This window comes from Trichoderma breve, chromosome 4, assembly GCF_028502605.1.
Source record: "Trichoderma breve strain T069 chromosome 4, whole genome shotgun sequence".
Taxonomy (NCBI): Eukaryota; Fungi; Ascomycota; class Sordariomycetes; order Hypocreales; family Hypocreaceae; genus Trichoderma; species Trichoderma breve.
Genome location: NC_079235.1, coordinates 288,015 through 311,973, shown reverse-complemented (window position 1 = coordinate 311,973; position 23,959 = coordinate 288,015). Strand labels below are relative to the sequence as shown.

The following is a 23,959-nucleotide window of genomic DNA, read 5'->3' as shown; positions in this document are numbered from 1 at the left end:
GCGCGCCGAGCCCGCTAAACCGACACGGGCATAGATGCTGGGGGGGCTTATTTCCCCTGAAAGATGGAGACGTGCAGTATTGTGTACCTACTGCCATGCAGTTAACGATGCGGGAAGATTAGGTAGAAGATACACGGAAATACCAGGCACCGCGACTGTCGAGCTAGAAGTTCGATCCCGGCATCAATCATCTTAATTACTGCTTGTAGTGCTACCATTATAGAATCCATCCATTGATACCCCAGTCCAGGTATCGAGTACAAAGGTCCAGTGGGCACTCAAGATCCAGCAGTTTGAAACCGTCAGTTCACGTCTAATCAATGAGAGGGAGCTCTGTCCGCACTGAACCCACCCTTTAACCGATTCTTTGCAGCCATGCCGGGTTATCCATTTCGCAATCAAACCAGCATCAACTGCGCCTCCGCAACTGAATCCAAGCCCAAGAGAGCAGCTGTCAACGGTTGAGTCGGCAGGCAAATTCACGACTCAATTGCTTTTCGGCAATGCCATTTGTCCATCTATTCGAACTGGTGACATCAGCAGAGCATGGAGGCCTTGTATACAGACAGCGGGTAATACCTAGGCAAAAGTAAGAGGCAACTGGTCACAGGTACAAGCACAACAGGCACAGGTATCTCATCCATCCCACCTATCCCACTGCTTGGCCCCCTGAACCGAAATACATATCCCATAATAGGCACAATGGTCCATCGATATCCTCACACGCCTATTGGTAGGACATTATCGGCATTACAGTAGAACATGTACCAAATACCACTTGCGCTGCGCAGATGGGTCTCATGGAGAGGTACTCGGGTACAAGGCATTGAAGTGCCGGCACTGGCTCAACCAGCAACAAACGAAATAGTATTCAACACGGCACTCTGCGATCCGAGTCGGCATCAAGATCCGAATCGGCATAGAAAATAGAAAAGACAAAATGTAAAAAATGGAATCTCGAGAGAATTCGGCATCATTTTTCCAGAGCACAGCGCGATGACCCGATGGTTGCAACGTGCGGATCACATTTGTCCATCGCTAGTCGAAATTAGTTACCAAGACAAGAAATGTCGGCAGTTCGCCGGCTAAACGCCGCAAGCTTGGCATCATCAAACTTTGGCCCCGAAACTTCAATATCGCAATATCGCCCATCGCCAACCATTTCCCACAGCACAGGTTCCGGTTCGGCCGCTCGCCAAAAACAAACCGCCAGCCCAACATGTCCATGTTCCGGGCCAAGAAGCTCGACCTGGGCTGCTTCGTCAAGGCCCGCACCATTCGCGACCACACCAAGCGCAAGGTCTTTGAGGAACACGAGGCCGAGAGGTAACTCTTTCATCAAAAACCCCCTCTTCGGCCAAACAAAAGCCGGTAAACAAACCCTTGGTCGTGCACAAAGTGCTAATCATTGCCTCTTTTTCTCTCTTCTTCTATTTATAGACAAGCTCTTCGATACGTGATCCGCAACACGACTTTGCCGCCCCGAACTCGTGCCACGGCTCAGCTGCAGCTGTCGCAGATGCACTGCTACACCCGGCCCACGCAGATTCGCAACCGCTGTATAATGGGAGGCCAGGGGCGTGGTGTGCTGAGGGCGTTTAAGATGACAAGAGTGCGTCCTCTCCTTCGTCGAATTGATTTGTCTGGGTGCTGGTGTTGAAGTTGGTCGATCCCATAAGCTGACATTGTTTTTTTTTCTTTCCCTTGCAGTTCAATTTCCGTATGGAGGCCATGGCGGGAAATCTTCCTGGGGTGAAGAGGGCAAGCTGGTAGACGGGGTGGGAATTTTACGACGCAAAAATCATGATTATATGTGACTTCGACTGTATAAATCTGTGTACGATATCACGGAGTCTCTGGTAGACGCAACTTTTGGGCGACAGAGCTGAGGGGATATAAAATAAGGGCAAAGAATCTTTTTCAACCAATGTCGAGGGACCATTTTAATTCGGTCGTGATTCTGCTGTGTCCTTTTGGGCCTCAAAAGGCAAGATGTGTGTACATTGACTCTTCAGAGACGGCGGCGCAGGCGCTATTAATCGCATCCGCAAGTTATGTGTAGCACAGCCTTTGTTTACCCTTAGTATCTTATTCTAGCAGCTTCTCTTGATCCTATTCATTGGCATCTGATGGCTATTTGGCTATCAATTGCTGTCAAGTTGACTCGCCGGAGAACATTTAATACTCTATACAGAGCCGAGGTCGTGTGAGCTACCCTGGATATCCGTATTTCACAGAGTTGTCACTTGTCAAATACAAGCCGGCAACAATAAATTGAAATATAAAAGATCAATTACTTTTCTTTGCACTCTAGGATATAACTGCGCTTCCACAATGTTGTCAGAAACACTGCTGGGATCTAGTTGACAAACAACAAGAATGGATTAGAGTAAATGAGTTACGAGTGAAGCCAAACTAGCTGAGGCTGCGAATCTGCATGTGGCGTTCCCCACTTCGCCCCCCAAGGCTGCTGCATCATTCTAATCTTTGATTTTTGTTTGTTTAGTTCACTCTCAACAGCCTTGATCCTGCAACTCATTCTCGCCCTGCCATTTGCACCGCATCAACCGAAAGCATTCGCAATCGCACGACCGTCATTCAATCATAGGATTTCTGATCGTTCAATAACGACGTCGCAATTATGGGTGGCGGAGATTTAAACTTGAAAAAGTCGTTCCATCCCGGTCTGCGGCGGAACCAGCAGGCCGTCTACGAAGAAGAACAAAAGGCTCTCGCCGAGCGCAAACGCACCCAGCAGCGCATCAATGAGATCAAGGAGGAGCGCGCAAAGGAGGAAATCCAGAGACAGCTGGAGGCTGCGGGAGGCACCAAGAGGGTTGATCGCGTCGACTGGATGTACCAGGGCCCTACCGACGGCCAGGCTGGTACAACCGAGGAAACAGAGGCTTACCTGCTGGGCAAGAGGAGGATCGACAACCTCATCAAGGGCACCGACCACAAGAATCTCGAAAAGGCGGCTGGACAGGAGAGCTTCATTGCGCTGCAGAACGCGAACAGCGCGCGCGACACAGCGGCCAAGATCCGCGACGATCCTCTGCTGGCCATCAAACGACAGGAACAAGCCGCGTACGAGGCCATGATGAACGACCCCATCAGACGCCGCCAGCTCCTCTCATCCATGGGCATCGACGATGGCAAGAAGAAGGACAGAGACGGAGACGGAGACGGACATCGGCGGAAGCATCGCAGACATCGGAGCAGAGATCGTGATGAGGACCGGCATTCGCGACGTCGTCGCCGCGAAGATTCCAGATCTCGCAGCCCACGAAGACGTCATCACCATCGAGACGATGATTCGGAATCTGGAGAACGCCGCCACAGCTACCGTGAAAGACGACGGGATCACTCAAAAGACAGAGATTCCGCACCTAGTCGCCGAAGAGACGCTTCACAAGAGCGCGAGACAAGACCGCATGGAAACGATTCATACCGGAATCGTGATAGTAGTCGCGACCGCCGATACCGACATTCCGATTCTAACGGCAGAGGAGACCGTCCGCGCAGGCGCTCGCCGGCAAACGCACGCCCCTACAAGGAGCGCGATGACCCTAGGCAAGAGGAACAACGAGCGGAAGAACAGGCCCGGAAACTGGCTGCCATGCAGTCGGCCGCATCTGATCTTGATCAGGATCGAGAGGCACGACTGGCAGCTCTAGAGGAGCGAGAGCGTGCCGCCAGAGAGTCCGACGACAGAGCTCGGGAGAGGGGAGGAGATCGAGGCTTCGTCAACGGCCTGCATCGGAAAGCAATGAACATGGACAACCGAAGCAGACGCGGACATGTACGGGATCGAGATTAGTGATATAACATGATGATATTGGCGCATGGGCATATGGACGACATGATCTAATCTGGAGAGCCGCATTGTATTGTATTAATTAAAGATTGGATGGGAATATCATCTGGCGTTGTGGATTGACAACTAGGAATACTAATGATAATCATGACTGAATACTTTTTCCTCGTTGGAGCTTCACCTCACAAGCACGACCATTTTGTGAATATTGGCAGCAAACATGACTTGAAATTGGCGACTGCAGCTAGCTACCCTTTTTCTTGTCCAATTTCCTTCTCAGTCGAAGTGACATTGATAACCAAATCCTTCAATAACTGTAAACGAGCGGAAGTGTTGCTGTAAATGAGTGGAGATGTTCATTCTCAATCTTGGCCATGCCTAACAAAGTCCTACGTAACCCCTGAAATCGGACAAGTTTTATGAGATGTGTTTTCTTTACACCTCCTTGAAGGTAAACTGCTGGTTGTTGCCTCCATGGTACGTGTAGACGAGGATGGGAGTCAAGTCCGCCTGGTTGCTGCCAGACACGTCGAGGACCTTGTTAGGATACGCCACGTTGCGGATACTATATATCGACTGTTAAGATGGACTGACACTCTGCAGGATGAATGCCATGGCACTTACAAATAGGAGTCGCCCTTAGAGCTGGCCTTTACAATCTTCCAGCGGGCAACGCTGTTGCACTCAGGGGCCAGCTTGGAGCCTCTGGCGGTCATGTCGTCTCCATCTTAACGTTGGGAACAAAGGAAGTCAGCCAGTTTTGCTCAAAGCGCCTTTGTGTTGATAATGAATGACTTACTTGGAGCCGTAATGTAAGTGTTGGTGGCGACGCTTTGGATGCTGAATTCCTCGTGGGTGATTTTGGTCATGCGCCACTGCTGGTTTTTGCCGCCGTGGGATTGGCTATGGAAAGAGAGTTTTTCTTGCGTTAGCCGTTTGTTGAAAACGATTTTGGTGATGTGGAGATTGAGACTCACTATTCGATGATGCGGCCGGTGGGCTCGGATGCCTCGAGGTCGATGGCCTTGTGGTTGCCGAGATTGGTGCAGACGTAGTAGGTTCCCTCGCCGAAAGACATTTTGATGGAGGCTGTGGTGTGGGATGTTCTTGGTAAGAAGCTGTTTTGTTTTGCTGTGATTGAGCTGGTGAGTGTGTTGGTGATTGTGATGGCGATGAGAGAGAGGAATATCTTCCTACTTTATATAACTTTTCTCTTTGCCTTGATTCCATGTTCGGTTGTTTGGCTGTTGAGTTTTACGTCAAAGATTCTGCCGTCGTGTTCCGAATATGACACATTGTACGCCGTTCGATTCTCGCCCAGACTCTTTGCAATCTGATGCCATTGGCAAACGAGAGGAGGCCATGTTTGGATCTCTCTTGACTGGCCATCCGTGATATCATCCAGCCAGCCACTTGTTCACAGGTCGGGATGTGATGCTGGGGAGAATGCGGGGATGAGGTATGAGGTGACCAAGGCCATCAAGGGACTTGAATTGATGTTTCGCAAATTAGTAAAGAGTAAATGCGCGTCTGAAACAGACTATTGTTTGAGAGCTTTTGTTGATACGAGTTGATGTGAGTTGGTATGCTTTGCAGGGTGTATTACACATAGTTGTCTTTACGAAGTGAGAGTTGATCTTTTGCACGGCGCTCCACAAGAGACGCTTGTCATAATTGTAAACATAATCAACTCAATGAAGCTATATTGATACTATTACAATTCTTATTCTTCTTCATGTCATTATCCAATTCAATCGCTACGATACCATGGATGGAGGCGGGGAGCCCAGCAATTGACTGCGCCAAGCTCCTCCCTGAGTAACCATAAGTGACGAAGCTGCCCATCTTTGGCCACGAATTGTGTTAGTCCAATCCCACAGCCGATATCCGACCATAGCATCGTGTTTGTGACCTGAATTTCCCCTCATTATAATACCAGTAGGTTACATCTAGCAAGCCACGGATGCAGGGCAAAGTAATAGTTATGCATAAGTTAGCTTAGCTACGTGGCCGAGAAAGTTGCATTATTACTCAGCCCAGTAGGAGCACCGTCACACCTGTGTCATGTTGATTGATATGGTTTTCGCCATGCATATATATGCCTTGGATGATTTGCAAGTCTCTTTCATGGCCTGCAACATGATTTCTCAGAATACATGTGATTGGATTCCTCTCTAGCCGGCCTCAATTGTAAAAGATCCATCAGTTCTAAGGAGTCTATACAAGAATTATACGGGATTTATATCAACTTCAAAGTCAGCTGACTGTGCTGTTGAGAGTTGCGATATTCGCTTTGACCGACTCTGTATTGCGGCGAATTTGTGCCGCAGGCTGTTTGTGGATCGCAGGAGTAATATGCAGGACACCAATGACCGGCATGAGAGCATGGTTGGCAAGTCAAAACCCAGTAAATATTTTGTCTGTGTCGAAAGTTAAATGCCTACCTCGGTAACACGGCATCTGGATGCGGAGACGATATGCGGCTGGGCGTAAGGGTCGCCGTATATCCAATCAAGCAAATATTTCTCTTTGGGAAGGTTGATATGTTCTTATTTCGCCTCACTTCTTATTAGGTAGGTACTTATGAGTCCTTGTAGGGGTACATGGTGGTAGAAAATTGTGTTGTAAGGTCGACGATTGTCAGAGCTCAAGAGACGAGGGAGTGGCATCTCTCTGCCAATTCGATTTCGCCCATCTCCGGTTTATGCAAGTAACTTGTGACTTTTTGGTCGCCCAAATGACAAAGAAGAGGTAAGCAAAGAAAACCTGATACAAAAAATAACTTTATAGAATAAACTTGTTTTTGTGTCAGTGCATCGAGCTTGTAGTTCAGTTAGTCGAGTTTACATGGGTGTCGTCCTCGCCTCATCAGGAATATTTACGTGGGACTGATGCAAAACGGGGCAACGTCTAAGTGGCATCGGATACATCCATGCTCCGACTGCTCCTAAATGGGAAGCACATATCGTCTGACCCATGAGCTAATATGTGCTTGATTACAAAGTGGTCATCTTTTTCACCTGGACTTACTGGTCATCATGCCTTTAGACAATTTGACCCTTCATCGGTTGGCCTTACAACCGCTCCTTCGGATTATAGCTATCCTCTCAAACAGTCCGTCGGGCGAATGCTTCCCCGCCATGGAGAATACATATGGAACATACCGGAGTACATATTTCTTAGGCTCTCGAGATGTATGACGAAAATGTTGGGAGTGGATACTCTGAGCTCCGCCAACAGCCTGCGATTTCGGGGTTTCCCGTGTTTGCTTCTCTAGATCAGGCAATTTAGGTGTCACACGCAGAGAAAGCTGCAGTAGCTATGTCTAGTCATCGTTTGTTGCGCGCTCTGGGGTGGGCGTTGATGCTGATGCTTGAGTATATATAGCTTCGCTCAATAGTATGATGGGCTGTTGTGCTATTTGCCTTTCTGACTATTGGGAATAAGAGGTGGGGATATGAACATTTACGACACCATTTCGGGAGACCTCTTAATAATACTATTGCCGAATAGGTAACTGGTAGAAATAATTTGTCTTCAGCCCCATGACCAGAAGGGATTCTCCAATTGTTGTGAAACCAGGTCAAAAGGCTCCTTGTGCTGCCAAGTGTGGTTCGGGGGGCATGAATTGACTCAGTATTAAGAACCAACCCTAATTGCAGACAACAGATCACAGAGAAGTTGGCTTTAGAACAACGGGTTTTGAGCACTCGGTACTCCGTAGACAACCTACATGTACGAGGACACCAATGATTCGCTAAAAATCCCCATATACCTTGGTTATTTGGGATCCGAGGTATCATCGCCCCTACTAATTTTAGGCTTACTGCCATGTTGTCCCCCCCCCTTTCGGACACCTTTAGGTTACTTGGCGACTAGGTAAGTTACAGTTACCTGCTGAATGAGGACAGCAACTGATCAACCCGAAGTGGAGAACACCATGAAGATTTAAAGTCCGGCCCTGGCCTGGCAACTCTTGAGTCGGGTTTAGCTGGCTTGGCACGCGACAACAGGGGCCATTAGGCTTCCAGAAAGCTTTTGCCTAACTATAGAGTATACCCCTCCTAATGTTTGGAGTTGATACTCTTCAGTGATCAGTTACGGTATAGATCAAAGGACAGGCGGTGGAGCCATGTTATGATCGCTCTTCTCCGCATGAACTTAGCTCCCTTTGTAGAATATTACTCCGCTGTGTCCGAAGGAGGATTTTGATTGAATAGAGACAAGGATCATGGTAGGAGCTGGAAAGCCCTACAGGAAATGTCGTAAAAGTTGAATTCTCCTTACACGGATAGAGCAGTAGACCATAGATGTACAGTCATTATAGTGAGAAGAGGAGGAGTCTTACCCCGTGGTGTGATGGTTGAATAAAGACCAAGCTTGATATAAGCGTATTATTATTGTACACTGATAGGCGCGCTAAAACAGCTCAAGTAGCAGTTGATCATCCTTTCGGAGTAGCCTAGCTGAGTTAATTCCAACTCCGAGTGTGGGTTATGCACCTTTCTTAGGCGGAACAGTATGTTGGACACCGACCCTGCCGCTGACATTGTCTGTCTGATGATGCGTGGTATATACAACGAAAATAGAATACTTATTGAGTGATATATTCAAAACGGGGTTTATAATCAGCCTTACCCAGGCTGGGAGAGAGGATTAAATGGGTCTTGTTTGTGGGAAACTTTATGTGAGGAGACAATGACCTAGTGACGTTCGTTTCTTCCAGGGGCCCCCTTTAGCCTTGGATTTGATCCGGGGATTATACCTGTATACGAATCTACCTATGTTCCTTCTGGTAAGTACGGAACTACGTCGGCGATGCCAAGCAAACAACGTCAGCAACAATGCGGCTGATCTCGGAGGCGTTCCTCGTACCATGCGCATATCGCAGTAATGGTTTCAAGGATCTCAGAATGTGACTATACGGGGCACTAAGAGGCTATTTGGTGTTGGTCCGGAAAGGATATAGAAGCGTCCCATGCATATAGTATGACCCATTACAATCCCCACAGATGAATAGTATAAATATCTAGTCATTGCATCTTGTTTCAACTCGAGTTCTCCAAGGAGTGTACTCAAGCAAAACATTGATTACCTTTTATACTTCATCATGTTGTTTTCTTCTGTCCAAGCCATTGTGGCTGTTGCCGGCCTTGTTGGCTCTGCCCACGGTGCCGCCATCGGCGTCGAGAAGCGTGCTTCAGCGGGATGCTCGAGGACTCACGACTGGGCTGGTCAAACACACCAGTATAGCTTCGAAAGCAGTGGCGGAACTCGAACCTACCTGATCCATCTTCCTGCAAACTACAAGCCAGGCTCCCCCAAGCCTCTGATCATCGCCTACCACGGCTCGGGTGACAACATGACAAACTTTGAGAAGACCACCCGATTCTCTGACCCATCCGTCAACTCCAACATGATTGTCGTGTATCCGCAAGGCATCAATGTTAGTCTATCATATCTTGAATTCGATAATTACTAGATTATTCTAATTAGACTACAGGGAAACTGGCAAGGACCAACCTACGCAACCCCTGGTGTCAGTGACAAGGTGTTCACGACCGATCTCGTCAACCGGATCAAGGACAACTACTGTGTTGACGAGGCCCGCGTGTACGCCACTGGCCACTCCAACGGCGGTGGCTTTGTCAACACTCTTGCTTGCAGCCCTGACCACGGCGGCCAGTTTGCAGCCTTTGCTCCCGTCTCAGGCGCCATGTACACCGATGTCACCGGGAACGACAACTGCCACCCGGCTCGCTCGCCTTTGCCCATGTTTGAGACTCACGGAACTGGCGACACCACGATTCCATACAACCCTACCGGTCCTGGACGTGGTGGACCTCTCCCTTCTATTCCCGACTGGCTCTCGCGATGGGCTTCCCGCAACCAGTGCACCACTTCGGCTACTACTGATCTCAACTCTGGTGTTCACGATACTAGGTGGAAGTGTGCGGGCATTGACAGCTTGCTGCGACACATTAAGATTGATGGAGGGAGCCACGCATGGCCCCCGGTTTCAAAGGTTGACGTCTCGAAAGAGGTTATTTCATTCCTTTCTGTCAACTTTAAGCCATAATTTGCCGCTATACGCGGATGAATATTGGTCAAGTTTAAATGTATATCTTCAATGACCAAGATAAATTGTACATAGGTCAAGACTAGCTAAGATGGTGTTTAATGAAAATAAGGAAGTAGATGATTAAATTTATTGTGCGAAACGGTTTTCTTTCTTCTCTTTCCTTCAAGAATTGATGGCAATCTTTGTGTGTTAAGTGGAATGTTTGAGTTATTTGATGTATGTATTGTATCATTCAATAACTAATCTGTCGTCCACTCGCAGCTGGTGATACGGAGCTTACCTGAGCACATGGGCCTGTATACTGCATCTTTCTTCTACCCTAGGTAAGTGTTGTATGACAGAACTGCTTCTCAAAAAAATAATGTAGGCTGGCACCGTATTTGGATCTCTAAGCAATCCTCTAATCACCTATAAGATGCCGACAATACATTTAACATTTAAGAGAAAGTTATTCCGTAATATTGCCAAAATATGACTTATTGAGTTGAGATCGAACCACAGTTAGGGCACATAGAATCGGCATCAGCATCAGCACTGTACCCGCTAGGTCCGGGAAAGCAATATTCTAGTTCAGATCGTCATCAACATCCGCAACTCAAATTGTCTTGTACGGTATTTACGTGTTAATCTTGGCATCGAGTGGGTTCAGTGTGCGTTTATTCACAGCAGTGACAATGCAAAAATCTCCATACAATCGATGGAAGCATCTGGAGAAACGGATTGAGTTCTGCGCTGGCTGGGGATAGTGGAGTCAGCTTCTTCCACACGAGGCCTTCATTCGTGGACATTCCGTAGACCCCACCACGGCAAGTGAGTTTTTGACATGTAGGGCGCAGATGGATGAGATGGATGTTGTTTGATGGAGCAAACGTTATCAACGCCACCAGCTCATTGGGAGCGGCTATAATGCCCAATGTCCCCGAGTTTCGAGATTCCATCTTCTGGTATCAACTTGATCCAATTACTCCATCTAATTGAGTGCCAGAATCACCCGTAAACTGCCGCGTTTTATAAGCAATTGAGCGTGTCTAGCCTGGGGCCATGGCAGCAGAAGCGTCATCCATCGAACTAAAGAAAGCCCCGCCAAACACTCTATCCGCAGAGACGGCTCATGTCCCAGATCAAGGGCCTTCTGAGAGCAATTACAATTCGGACCGGGCAATTATTTCTGGAGATGATGAGAATCCTCCCACCGGCGCAGCAGAATTCTCCCTACCGCCTGTTGACAGGGGAAAGGATGCATGGGGTTTCTTAGCCGCTTGCTTCGTCCTGGAAGCGTTGGTATGGGGTGAGTGAGGACGGATTGTCTCTTGGTGTGCTGAAAGATTGTCGCTAAATAGAATTGATAGGCTTTCCATTTTCGTTTGGTGTTTTTCAGGATTACTATCGCACACATGAGCCGTTTGCTGGGTCATCTAAAACTGCCGTAATTGGCACAACTGCAATGGTAATTGTTTACTTGCACGAGCGAACAATTAGCAAGGTAAATGCTAACGGTTATTTGTATCAAATAGGGTATCATGTATCTCGATATTCCAATCATCATGGCTGTCCAGCGCATATACCCAAAGCCAACCCGTTATGCGCCTGTCGCCGGCCTCTTATTCCTCTGCCTTGCTCTCGCCATCTCTTCCTTTTCGCAAAATGTTACGCACCTCATCTTGACCCAGGGAGTCCTCTATGCCATCGGTGGCTCCATCTGCTACTGTCCCTGCATGCTATACATGGACGAATGGTTCGTCAAGCGTAAGGGGTTCGCTTGTATGTATTTGCAACCCTTATAACTATTCAGCATTCCGCTAACTTCATTGTCGACGGCGTAATGTGGTCTGGAACGGGCCTCGGTGGTTTTACTATTCCTCTTCTTCTCGAGTTCTTCCTCAACAAGTACGGATTCAGAACCACATTGCGGATCTGGGCTCTCGCCATGTTCGTCTTGTCCGCGCCATTGGTATGGTTCATTAAGCCGCGACTACCCTTTTCTGCCACGGCTCACTACAGGCCGTTTAACCTGAAGTTCCTGGCAAACCGGTCTTTTGGCATGTATCAGCTCACAAACATTGTGCAAGGAGTTGGATACTTCCTTCCGGGTATCTATCTGCCAACATACGCGCGGGTGTACCTCGATGCTGGTGATTTCCCGTCGGCTTTGACACTCTTGGTCTTGAATGTCGGTTCTGTTATAGGATGTGTCGCCATGGGTACCTTGATTGATCGTCTGCATGTGACGACGTGTCTTGGAATAGCGACCGTCGGCACCGCGATTGGTACCTTTTTCCTTTGGGGACTAGGCAGTAACATGGCCTCTCTTTACGTATTTTGCTTCGTTTATGGCATGTTTGCGGGATGTTATACGTCTTCATGGCCTGGAATCATGTCCCATCTCATGTCATTAGGCAGCGGATCTAGGGAAGAGAACAGCGGGAGCCGTTCCACCTATGACCCTCTCATGGTGGTCGGTTGGCTGTCTGCTGGGCGTGGCATTGGCAATGTCGTCTCAGGGCCATTAAGTGAGGCGCTGCTCAAGGGAATGCCATGGCAAGGCCAAGCCGCCGGCGGGTATGGCAGCGGATATGGAACGCTGATAGCATTTACTGGCGCAACGGCTGTTGTTGGAGGCAGCACCTTTCTGTTTCGAAGGATTGGATGGCTGTAGACAAAAGTTCTTTGACGTTTGTGATCGTTGGGATGGAAGAAAAGTAAATTGTATAGACGACAATATGAATAGAATCTGGGTATGCGATTTCAGGCTTGGTGGGTCACGGTACGGATATTGAGTCAGCGATGTTGGCTATGACACACGGGAAATAGAAATAAAATAAAGGTATAAGGTTTTCATGAATCATCTTTTAGTCTTCATAAGCACTAACAAAACCGAACCCTCCCAGCCGTTTGGATATATCCGCCGTCAATACAAAACTCCCATCACAATAATACGATAGCCCATTACCCGCCACACTTTTTTTTTATGTCCAAGAATCTGTAGTTTGTAAAGAATCTTTTACCATTTCGGCAACTCTACTCTCTGAGAAGTCCTGCGGCTTGGACCTGTCGGAAGACTTCGTGCTCATTGACATTCGAGTTCTGGTTCGCACGCTTCTTTGCAGCCCATCCTCTAAGTCCCGGGACCTTGGACATGGCACTCAAGAATTGGTTCTTCAGAGGCAATGATCCAGTCTTCTCCTCGTAGATGAGGAGAGAGACAGTCAAGACCAGGAATGCCCAGTAGACATTGTAAGCAATGACGGAGCCATAAGTGGCGGTGTTTTGCCAGCCAAGGATGGCGTTGAAGACATCCCAGCCGTTATCGGTTTCGGGATTGCAGCAGTTGACATGCCAGACGGTTTCAGTAATGTCGTAAGAGCCCGGTCCATTGCCCTCTTCTGCGACATCTGAGCCCACACGCTGGGCAAACGTGTGGTATTGAAGACTCCAAACAGATTTGGAGAACATGCCAGCGGCAATCAGATACAAAACGCTGGTGGAAGCAATGAGGAAGATTTGAATCGACATGAGGTTACCACCACGGTAGATGAAGAAGCCGACAGCGAGACCAGCAATGATACCGCAAACAACGGGCAGAGGGAAAGCTGTGGCAGGCAAGCTAAGAGAGACACCACCGACAAACACCACGGCTTCAACACCCTCGCGCAACGTTGTAATAAAAGGCAGGATGAACATGACATGCCTTCTTGACCAGTCACCGAGCCAAGTGGTTTTCTTGGTTGACTCGGCTGACTTCTCGGCCAGGGCCTGTGCGATCTTGACACGCCACTTGTCTTTCATCTTGTTGATTCTCAGGAGTGCAAGTCCCATGAAGGAGATGATGATGGTGGCAATCAGATAAAAGATGCCCTCCCACAGATCCTCAGACTTTGACCAGATATCCTTGCCGAGGCCATAAAACGCTCCGATGAAGCCACCGCCAATGATGAGACAGATGATGATACCCGCAAATGAACCAAGCCATACTTGCCTGACCAGGCGTTTATAGATGGCTTGATCTTGGTCTGGTCCTCCGAGAGATTGTTTGAGGAAGGACAACAGGACGGAGATGATTATGACCGCCTCCAAACATTCTCGAAACACACTTTTCAACAATCATTAGTACTTGGTTAAACACAAGGTGTTGACAAATAAACCTACATGAAGAAAATCTGGACAGCAAACACGTTCTTCGCCATTGTGTCTACCAGATGGCACCCAAGGCCAAGAGAGAGAAACTGGGTGAGCTGAAAGATGGAGGGAAGAGAAACGAGCTGGTTCAATTGGTACGGCGATGGGCAATCTAAGTATATTTAGCCATTCAAGGCTGTATGGGGCGAATGTTATACGAATTGAACTGGTTAAGGTTGGGAAAATTTTATTCCCCGGCTGTCCCCAACCGACCTGAGCCGGAACCGCAAGGGCATCTTGTAATGGAAACTCGAATTGGCTCCCCGACGGATCATTTCGACACCGGTCGGAAGCAACCATTGAAACGGGGCTGAACATGGCTCAAGCCAAATCAGATGATCAGATATGATCAGATAACAAAATCGTCCAGTCAGAGGCTGTTGATGCATCTCCAGCTCCGGCGCTTCGGCTAAGACGGCACCGTGGCCCACCATCACCAACCGCCTTTTTGGGACGTTTGGGTTATCTGATCGTGGGCAAAATAATCTGATCAGGGAAAATGGCTCAACTACAGGGCCGAAACATAGTTATCTGATCACGCCAAACGGCAACTCGGCAGAGCTATTGAACGCCTCGGGGGGTTCGCTGTGAGTCTAAACGGGCCTTAATTCGTTTTCGGGTCGTGAGAACAAGGATCTGGTGCTGCGATGGTCGGCACAACTGCTGTAGAAATTTTCATCTAGCCTGCGGGGATTACTTAGTTTTTTTCTTCTTTTTCTCCGTTTCGTTGTCGTGGGTAGGGATTGATTATCTGATTGATTGGCAATTGACCTCGGAATGTGTTGGGGAGAAGAGAAGTTTGACCTAGTCTCTCTGGTGCCCTTGTGTCGGTGCCGAAATAGATATCAACCTTGACACACCCACACTCACCCGGAGGTGGCAGAGGAGAAGCCAAAGTCAGTTGTGTTCAAGATGAAGCGCTTTTTGGTTCTGGCTCTCGCGGCCCTTGGCTGCCAGGCCAAGACAGTCACATACGACTTCAATGTCACCTGGGTGACGGCCAACCCTGATGGATTGGCGGAGCGCAAAGTTGTTGGAATCAACAACCAATGGCCGTTGCCTCTGATTGAGGTTGACAAGGGCGATCAGCTCGTCGTCAACATGCACAATGGCCTTGGAGACAGGCCGTGCTCAATCCACTGGCACGGCATGTTCCAAAACACCACAAACCACATGGACGGCGCTTCCATGGTCACGCAGTGCCCTGTGCCTCCTGGACAGAGCATGACTTACAACTTTACTGTGAACCAGAACGGCACCTACTGGTATCACTGCCACACAGACTACTGCTACCCCGATGGTTACCGCCAGGCGCTCATCGTGCACGACGAGCATGCGCCATTCAAGTTTGATGGAGAGTTTACAGTTACCTTGTCTGACTGGTACCACGAGATGGTTGATGGCATTTTGTCGGAAGAGTTCATGTCTGTGTACAACCCTACCGGCGCAGAACCTATTCCATCATCCTTCCTCTTCAACGATACCATGAACACCAGCCTCCCTGTCGAGCCGAACAAGACATATCTGATCCGACTCATCAACATCAGTGCCTTTGTTGCGCAGTACTTCTACATCGAAGGCCACACCTTTAAAATTGTGGAAATCGATGGTGTATACACGGAGCCTACCGAGGCTGACACTCTCTACATTGCTGTCGCTCAGAGATATGCGATCCTCCTGACGACCAAGAACGAGACAACAACGAACTATCCCATTGTCACCGTGGCGGACTCTGCCCTGCTCGATGGTATCCCCGACGATCTTCAACTGAACAACACCAACTGGCTGGAGTACAACAAGAATGCCGACCACCCACAGGCCACAATCAATGTCACTGACGCCACGGAGCTCGTTCCCTTCGACGATATTACACTGGTGCCTGTGGACAAGATGGAGCTTCTCCCCGAGCCTGATCTGGAGATTAACGTGACGGTCATCATGAACAACTTAAACACGGGATTCAGCTACGCATTCCTGAACAACATCTCTTACACCAAGCCCAAGGTGCCATCTCTCTTCACTGCCATGTCTGCTGGAGATTTGGTAGCCAACAGCGAGATCTACGGCGAATTCACACATCCAATGGTTCTCAACCACAACGATGTCGTGCAGATCGTGGTAAACAACGCCGACGGTGGCTCACACCCGTTCCATCTTCACGGCCACAACTTCCAGGTCATTGATCGTGCGCCGCCCTATGGGCCTCACTTTTACGACTACTTGAACGGAGACCCTGTCTATTACGACCCAAGCAACCACACCGCGTTCCCCAAGATCCCGGCCCGCAGAGACACGTTCGTTCTGCCGCCCCAAGGCTACTTTGTCATGCGTTTCGTTGCCGACAACCCCGGCGTCTGGATCTTCCACTGCCACATCGATTGGCATCTTGCTTCCGGTCTGGCCATGATCCTGATCGAGGCCCCCGAGCAGATGCAGGAGCGCATCAAGATCCCCCAAGATCACCTCGACGTTTGCAAGGCCGCTGGAATTCTCACTAATGGAAACGCCGCAGCTGACACAGCAAACTTCCTCGATCTCAAGAACCAGGCTGCCCAGCCGGGCTGGATCCCCGATGGATTCACGGCGCGAGGAATCGTTGCGCTTGTGTTTTCTATCCTGTCCGCCATTATCGGCATCATCAGCATTGTGATTTACGGCCTGGCGGATGTGAAGAATAAGCAGGCGGATGAGAACGTGCCAGAGTCAGAGCAGGGTGAAGTTGCGGTGGAGGAGACTGTGGAAAACCCGCCCAAGTCCTGAGGAAGAGGGACATGATTTTTTTGATGATTGCATGTGATGGCTTAAGTTAGGTTTTGGTAAAATACCCCGAGTAATGGTGGTGGGAAGGAAAATACAAAATGGAGTTTGATGTTTCTTAATTGAGGCTCTTTTGCATAGTTTCAAATGCCAATTGGAATGGTTTGTTCAACATGGTAGGGTGTTGTCTTTTGTCTTGATGATCTCGGGATCTGCCGGGGCCATTGTTTTGTGATGCCGTGTCGACGCTCTTCATTCGATGTGAAGACATTTGATCGTTTGCAATGCCAGACTATTCGCCACCATACTCCACAAATGCATATTCTCATGGAGACGAGTATTTCTAAATTGCATCACCGCGAATGTCTCAGCAATTGTCAGCAAAGATGGAAATAGTAGCGTCGAATTGACCCCACGACGCTGTCTTCGGATGCGGGGCCCGAACGGAAGATTCCATCTTGAGTCCATCGGATAGCATCCTTGGCTACTACTGTGGATTATTAATGCTCTAGCCTCCAAATACATAGTAGCACACTGAAACTCCCTTCAGTTGTGGAAAATATATCACATCAAAGTCAACAGCATATTCGTTCTTTGAATCTGTTAAGCTCAACATGGCTGTCGTACACGCAGGACCCAACGATTCCTGGCATGGAGTGATCAAGTCTGGTAGCCAGTTCCCTCCCGAAGCTGGCCGCTATCATCTCTATGTTGGGCTCTTTTGCCCATTTGCGCATCGCGCGCTCCTAGTGAGATCCCTCAAGGGATTGGAATCTCTCATCGATGTGTCGGTCGTAAAGCCGTATCCCAAGGGTGACGACAATGGATGGCCCGGCTGGCGATTTCCTGCTTCAAACGATGAATACCCCGGAGCGACAGTGGACAAACTGTTTCAGTCCGAGTACATGCATGACGTCTACTTCAAATCAGATGCCGATTACAAAGGACGATACAGCGTTCCGGTCCTGTGGGATACGAAAACTGGGACCATTGTGAACAACGAAAGCGCCGAGTTGCTGCGCTGGTTACCAAATGCGTTTAACGATGTGCTGCCTCAAGACGGGCAAAAGTCTGAACTTGACCTCTATCCGACGCATTTGAGAAGCGAGATTGATGAAATTACGGAGTGGATGCAAAGGGATTTAAACTCGGGGGTTTACAAGGCCGGATTTGCAGAGACACAGGAAGACTACAATCGGGGCGTGGTGACTGTTTTCGCAGCCTTGAATCATCTCGAAAGCTTGATCCATCGCAACGGAGGACCGTACATCCTAGGCAAATCCCTTACTGAATTGGACATCCGAGCGTACACCACAATCATCAGATTCGACGCTGTCTATGTCCAGCACTTCAAATGCAATCTTGGGACGATTCGCGCAAATTACCCCGTTATTCACGAATGGCTGAAGAATCTCTACTGGAACGTGAAGGGATTCAAAGAGACGACGGACTTTAAACACATCAAAGAGAACGTGAGTAAAACTTCAAACGAGCCAAAATTGCTGGAAGCTAACTTTGCGAAAGTACACAAAGAGCCATGCAAAGATCAACCCGCTAGCAATTACTCCCTTGGGGCCGTTTCCTGATGTGGAGGAAGGCATTGACTTGAACTTTGCCCATCTCAAGCCGAGATCCGTAAGGTATCCGATTGTGCTTGAGAGACAGGCCGAATTATACGCTTAGATGGCATGTATAAGGAAGATGGAGAATTTTTGGTATATTTTGGGGCTATAATACACCTTGCTCTTTTCTATGTCTACAAATACCATAGTTTATCAACCAAAAACATTAGATCATGGTCTTCCCATGGCACGCTCAATCTCTTTCAGTGCTGCAAGGACCTTTTCGTCGTACTGCCGTCTTCCAACAATCTGCAGGCTCACCGGTGCATTGACATACTTCTCGGGGCTGTACATCTCATACACGAATCGGTCCTTTTCGTTCTTCGGTACGTAGTTGGGGTCCTTGACATCCTTGACTTGATCGACGGTGGTAACGGGGAAGACAACAGCCGGGTAATCCAGGAGGTTCCATTGCGAAGTGTAGCCCCAGTACCGGGACTGCTCGTGGGGAGCAGCAGCGCCGAAGGATGGAGGACACAGAATGACATCTACCTCTCTCTCCCCGTTGGCTGCGGTGGCTGTCCAGGCCTTGGCGTATCTTGCTCGGTACGCATCTCGTCGAGCGCAAATCTTGGTACTAGTGTTAGCTTCTGTGACTGGAGTGATAGGAGGAGAAAGCACTTACATCCCAAAGTTCGGGTACGGTCATCTTCTTGACGCTTGGCTGCTCTTCAATAATGAACTTTGTCAATGGCAAAATGGGCTCCCCGGTCGAGTTCATCAAGTTCATGACTTCTTCACCACCATCAGGCCAGTAGAGCCCTGAGATGATGTCCCAGGCCTCATCGTGGCCAAGAGACTCGCAATTCCAGTCAACCACCTCGTGGCCGGCCTTTCGGCACGCGGCGGCAACTTCTTCTAATGCACGCTTCATGGGGGGATGCAGCTGGACAACACCATCCCACCATTGGACGGCAATTTTAAGCGGCTTCGTGAAGGTGTACGGCGTCCAAGGTTTGGCTGTAAGTGATGGATCGAGGCGCCATGGCTCGGCAGCAATGGCAACCTTCATGAACAGCTCGACTGCGTCACGCTCTACTGTCATCGGTCCTGGGGTGGAGAGAATTGTCTCCTTGCCAGCCATGTTGGCCTTCTGTCCGGCGACAGAGATACGCTTGGAAGATGGCCTGGAAACATGTTAACTCACACGGAACCTGTGATATGGTAGGGTTGCTTTGGCTTACTTGAAGCCATAGATGCCGACATGAGCTGATGGGCATCGAACACTGCCGCCGATATCGCCACCAACGCCCTGTGTGACTTGTTAGTCTCATACTCGCAAACCACAAACATGGTCACTCGTATCACTTACAAGAATACTGCCACGAATACCAACCAAGGCAGATTCGCCACCAGAGCTACCGCCGGGTGTCAGATCCCGGTTGTATGGGTTAACTGTTCGTCCATAGACATTGCTCTCGGTCTCCAAGTGCATAATAGTTTGCGGCTGAGTTGTTCTAGCGTAAAAGACACACCCTTCACTGTACAGAATGTCGTAAAGCAGGTTTGAGGTGTGCTCTGTCTCAACCCAAGCAGCGTATGAGGCAGAGGTTTTGATGTTTTTGCCAACCATGCCATGGTGCTCCTTGGTTGAGATGGGGAGGCCAAAGAAGGCACCCTTGGGCTCCGGCAAGGAATCGAGGTGCTTTGCACGAGCGATGGCCTCATCCCACAACAGCTCAGTAAGGCAATTCGTCTAAACTCGTTAGCAATTGTGCTTATTCTGTGGTGGTTATGGAAGAAATGCGCGATGTCATGTGGGATATATGAGGACATACAGCAGCTTGGGCTAGCGCAGCTCTACGCAAAAAGGCCCGCGTCACCTCCTCGACGGTAATCTTCTTTTCCCGGAGGATCTTGAGCAGTTCTGTGACGGAATACTTTTCGGTGATTTCGATTTCCCGCGCCGTCAGCACGGACTTTGGCAGATCTTGTGAACTCAGGGGAAGGACATCGGGGATGCCCTCCAGCTTGGGCTCGACCTTGGCCAGGCCAGCATCGCGCCGGGCCCTGGCCAACGAGACTTTGTCTTGCCAAATTGTGATCTGCTGAGCGTCACCCATGATTCCTTATGTAATATCCCTTATTGAATCAACGGTGCAAGTGTAATTTATAAATAAAATCCACTGTGTATTGTGTATCAAGTTTCTGATTAATGAGAAAGGAAAGATGGTTCATCAGCTGTGGCGACAAGAGGAACGTGGCCGGCTTATAACGGCCTCGGACCAAATCATGGGAGATACCGGCCTCGCGACTCCGGGGAACGTCTTGCCCCAATTGGCAACCCAACCGCACTGGGCTATTACCATATCTAATCGCTACCCCTCAGCCGTCAGGCAAAATGAGGGGTTGCGATGGGGAGGATGGAGAATGGCTGGGTCGGAGGTTGATAAGCTACTAAGAGCGGCCACCAACGAGCTGGAGGCGTGTGCCGAGCTAGAGGCTAGAGAGAGAGAGCCGTCTCACGTGCTGGGATTTGCGAGTTATTACCTGAATCGAGCCATTGTTTTGCAATCTATGGAGTATTACATAGCTAAAATAGTGCGGGTAGAGACGGGCGGGCAAGCGGGAAGCCATCATCACACCGATATCGTACTTACACGTGTAAACGCGCAGTACCATCACTGAATACATACATGTACACAGTTTAATTCGATTTCTACAGAGATTTAGGTGTTTTAAATGAATAGACTTTATTTGTGATATTCAAAAAAATACTTTTAATTTTTGTCTACTACTCCGGTAGACGCCCAATTTACAGACAAGAATTACAACTCGGTTCCCAAATTTACGTGCACCGCCTTGGACTGCGTATAAGCGTCCAACGCGTACTGACCCAGCTCTCTCCCAATGCCTGACGACTTGTAGCCTCCAAACGGAATGCCAAAATGTGAGTCGCCCGACGAATTGATGAACACCATGCCAGCCTGAATCTTGCGAGCAACTTTGTGCGCCTTTGTCACCTTTTGAGTAAACACCGCGGCTGCCAAGCCGTACGACGTGTCGTTGGCCTTTTTAATGACTTCCGCCTCGGTGCTGAATTTGGAAATTGCAACAACAGGGCCGAAAATCTCCTCCTTGACAATCTTCATATCTTCGGTGGTCTAAGATTTTAAAACTGTTAGATATGATCCATGCTGAAAAGAAGAAAAAAACAAAAAAACAAACAGGGGAGGGTGCATACATCTGCAAAAACGGTGGGCTGGATAAAGTAGCCTTTATCACCGTGCTTGGCACCACCGTGGAGGACGCGAGCGCCAGACTTCTTGCCCTCATCGATGTAGCCCAAGACCTTTTCAAACTGGGCCTTGGAAACCTGGGGGCCCTGGTAGGTATCCTCATTGAAAGGATCGCCAATCTTTGTTGCGGCATCCTTGGTCTTTGCAGTGAATTTCTCGAGAAACTTGTCGTAAATGGTGTCTTGTACATAGATTCGAGATGTCGATGTGCACACCTGCGGATAGCTATTAGATCATGAAAGAAGGCTTACGAAAAGCAAGATGCATCTGAATAAAACTCATTAGAGAAACTTACTTGACCCATGTTGTCCATGATTCCACTGTGACACCACTTCACAGCCTGGTCAAGGTCTGCATCGTCAAAGACAATGCTAGGGCTCTTGCCGCCGCATTCCAAAGTAATATTCTTCAGGTTGCTAGCAGCAGACTTCATGATGGACCTTCCAGTAGCTGTGCTGCCAGTGAAGGCAATCTTGTCGACGTCCATGTGCTCCGCAAGAGCCTTGCCAGAGATGTATCCAAGACCGGGAATAATGTTGACCACACCAGGCGGGAAGCCAGCCTCAGCAATAAGCTTACCAAAGTATAGAGCCGAGAGAGGAGTTTGCTCTGCGGGCTTCAAGACAATGGTGTTTCCGCAAGCCAGAGCTGGCGCGACCTTCCACGCAAGCATCATGAAGGGATAATTCCTGGCGCTCATGTTAGTCGCGCCAATAAATCCGTTAATTTTTTAAGAGTCCCTTACCAGGGAATAATCTGACCACAGACACCAAGAGGTTCCTGGATGACATAGGCTAGCTTGTTGGGTCCAGTCTCAATAGTTTTGCCAGTGATCTTGTCTGCAGCACCGGCATAGTACCGAAAGACGTTGTAGCTCTCGAGCAAATCTCCTCCATATGCGTCGGAGAATGACTTGCCGTTATCGAACGAGTCAATACTTGCCAGGAGCTTCTGATCCCTCTTAATTAATTCGGCCAGCTTATATATCAAAGCGCCTCGCTCAACAGCCTCGAGCTCAGACCATTCTCCCTCAAAAGCGCGGCGGGCAGCGGCGACGGCTTTGTCTACGTCTTGTTCAGATGCGCCCTGTAAAGTTACAATCTCCTCATCGTTGCTATTGGTCCAGTAAGCAATCTCGCATTGTTCACCTAATCACTTATGACATGAAAGTGCGGCCGGAGTGCCTTACGTAGGGTTATAGACGGTAAACTTTTCGCCATTGGCGGGGACGTATTCATTGTCAATGAAGAGCCCTGTAGGCTGATCGTAGTTGAGCCCGTTGGGCAGAGAGACCTTGAATGTAGAAGTCATTTTGTGTAGGGTATTGTGTTATTGAGGGGGAATGAAACGCAAACCGCGCCAACGAAGCAGAGGCCGCTTTATATATATTCGCCTCAATGGCTTGCACGACATTGATGTAATCTGACAGTCGTATTTCTAAAATATCCACCCCTCAAGGTACATAAATCGCCTCACGCGGGGAGCCGCACCCACAGTTTAATATTAGCTACACTATTTGTAGTTATTCGTGGATGTTACACGCATCTAATCAGGGCAAACCAACACTACTAGAAGGAAACTCTACTGCTAGTGATTACGTGTTATGTCCGGCGGGCGGTGCATTCCGTAACGATCTCAAGATCTTCTTCAGCCCTACAACATGACCTCTTCCTGTTTTCCAAAGGTATTCCAGCTATGCAATCCAACGCATGAAGGTCGAAACATCTGGAATGACACAAGTATCTCATCACCTAGGTACAACATTTCTGAGATGCCAAACATGAATTATGGAGCACGAATTATAGATCGCTGATAAGAAGGCTTGTCTGTCTTGGAGTGGAGTGTGGAGTCTTCCCCTCACGGTCAGCCGAACGTGGCGGGGAAGATGCTATTGAGAAATGATTCCGTCAAGATTTCTTCTCGCAGCTTACCAAAGGCAGTAAAGCCCTTATCGAGCTTGAGCCCCGTATGAACTTTAGCAGCCGTTCCGAGCTTAGCTTCCACCATAGACAGATAGCACCGGTATATATATCTCGCTTCATCCCGAGTTTCATCACGTTTTCACGATGGCATATCAAGCAACCCCACTTGACAGCGTTAACAGCGTCAACAGCGGCGATTGCTTTGATTCGAGAGACGCACGGGGGGTGTTGCTTTATCTTAGACGTAAAGTTGCGTCCCGAGAAATAGTATAAGGGCCACAGATCCCTCCTCATTATTTTGTTTGGTACCTATCTTCAAGCACTCTTACGTGTGACTAAGACAT

The 23,959-nt window shown here is 48.8% G+C and overlaps 10 protein-coding genes across 10 annotated transcripts; 6 read left to right on the top strand and 4 right to left on the bottom strand.

Annotated features, from left to right (window-relative positions):
• Positions 1–1,219: 1,219 nt before the first annotated feature.
• On the top strand, positions 1,220–1,773 carry T069G_06398 (ribosomal protein s14p/S29e domain-containing protein; the record flags this gene model as incomplete). The annotated part of the gene is made up of 3 exons (XM_056173608.1): positions 1,220–1,326; positions 1,441–1,612; positions 1,711–1,773. The coding sequence occupies 3 exons, from the start codon at positions 1,220–1,222 to the stop codon at positions 1,771–1,773; spliced, it is 342 nt and encodes a 113-aa protein (XP_056027187.1).
• Positions 1,774–2,641: 868 nt separating this feature from the next.
• T069G_06397 (pre-mRNA splicing factor domain-containing protein) lies at positions 2,642–3,820 on the top strand (the record flags this gene model as incomplete). Its single annotated transcript, XM_056173607.1, has 1 exon — positions 2,642–3,820. One exon carries the CDS (start codon positions 2,642–2,644, stop codon positions 3,818–3,820), a length of 1,179 nt encoding a protein of 392 aa, XP_056027186.1.
• Positions 3,821–4,252: 432 nt separating this feature from the next.
• T069G_06396 (ricin-type beta-trefoil lectin domain-like domain-containing protein) lies at positions 4,253–4,895 on the bottom strand (the record flags this gene model as incomplete). Its single annotated transcript, XM_056173606.1, has 4 exons — positions 4,253–4,382; positions 4,442–4,544; positions 4,617–4,720; positions 4,795–4,895. 4 exons carry the CDS (start codon positions 4,893–4,895, stop codon positions 4,253–4,255), a joined length of 438 nt encoding a protein of 145 aa, XP_056027185.1.
• Positions 4,896–8,927: 4,032 nt separating this feature from the next.
• T069G_06395 (esterase PHB depolymerase domain-containing protein) lies at positions 8,928–9,896 on the top strand (the record flags this gene model as incomplete). Its single annotated transcript, XM_056173605.1, has 2 exons — positions 8,928–9,263; positions 9,321–9,896. The coding sequence occupies 2 exons, from the start codon at positions 8,928–8,930 to the stop codon at positions 9,894–9,896; spliced, it is 912 nt and encodes a 303-aa protein (XP_056027184.1).
• A 1,044-nt stretch (positions 9,897–10,940) lies between these two features.
• On the top strand, positions 10,941–12,555 carry T069G_06394 (uncharacterized protein; the record flags this gene model as incomplete). The annotated part of the gene is made up of 5 exons (XM_056173604.1): positions 10,941–11,187; positions 11,249–11,346; positions 11,414–11,638; positions 11,692–11,850; positions 11,917–12,555. The coding sequence occupies 5 exons, from the start codon at positions 10,941–10,943 to the stop codon at positions 12,553–12,555; spliced, it is 1,368 nt and encodes a 455-aa protein (XP_056027183.1).
• A 362-nt stretch (positions 12,556–12,917) lies between these two features.
• On the bottom strand, positions 12,918–14,083 carry T069G_06393 (iron permease FTR1 family domain-containing protein; the record flags this gene model as incomplete). The annotated part of the gene is made up of 2 exons (XM_056173603.1): positions 12,918–13,989; positions 14,046–14,083. The coding sequence occupies 2 exons, from the start codon at positions 14,081–14,083 to the stop codon at positions 12,918–12,920; spliced, it is 1,110 nt and encodes a 369-aa protein (XP_056027182.1).
• Positions 14,084–14,987: 904 nt separating this feature from the next.
• On the top strand, positions 14,988–16,835 carry T069G_06392 (multicopper oxidase domain-containing protein; the record flags this gene model as incomplete). Its single annotated transcript, XM_056173602.1, has 1 exon — positions 14,988–16,835. One exon carries the CDS (start codon positions 14,988–14,990, stop codon positions 16,833–16,835), a length of 1,848 nt encoding a protein of 615 aa, XP_056027181.1.
• Positions 16,836–17,446: 611 nt separating this feature from the next.
• Positions 17,447–18,515, top strand: T069G_06391 (uncharacterized protein; the record flags this gene model as incomplete). Its single annotated transcript, XM_056173601.1, has 2 exons — positions 17,447–18,304; positions 18,357–18,515. The coding sequence occupies 2 exons, from the start codon at positions 17,447–17,449 to the stop codon at positions 18,513–18,515; spliced, it is 1,017 nt and encodes a 338-aa protein (XP_056027180.1).
• A 110-nt stretch (positions 18,516–18,625) lies between these two features.
• T069G_06390 (amidase domain-containing protein) lies at positions 18,626–20,517 on the bottom strand (the record flags this gene model as incomplete). The annotated part of the gene is made up of 5 exons (XM_056173600.1): positions 18,626–19,024; positions 19,080–19,581; positions 19,639–19,706; positions 19,767–20,150; positions 20,233–20,517. 5 exons carry the CDS (start codon positions 20,515–20,517, stop codon positions 18,626–18,628), a joined length of 1,638 nt encoding a protein of 545 aa, XP_056027179.1.
• A 705-nt stretch (positions 20,518–21,222) lies between these two features.
• Positions 21,223–23,004, bottom strand: T069G_06389 (aldehyde dehydrogenase family domain-containing protein; the record flags this gene model as incomplete). Its single annotated transcript, XM_056173599.1, has 5 exons — positions 21,223–21,558; positions 21,639–21,908; positions 21,989–22,382; positions 22,439–22,807; positions 22,883–23,004. 5 exons carry the CDS (start codon positions 23,002–23,004, stop codon positions 21,223–21,225), a joined length of 1,491 nt encoding a protein of 496 aa, XP_056027178.1.
• Between the last annotated feature and the right edge of the window lie 955 nt (positions 23,005–23,959).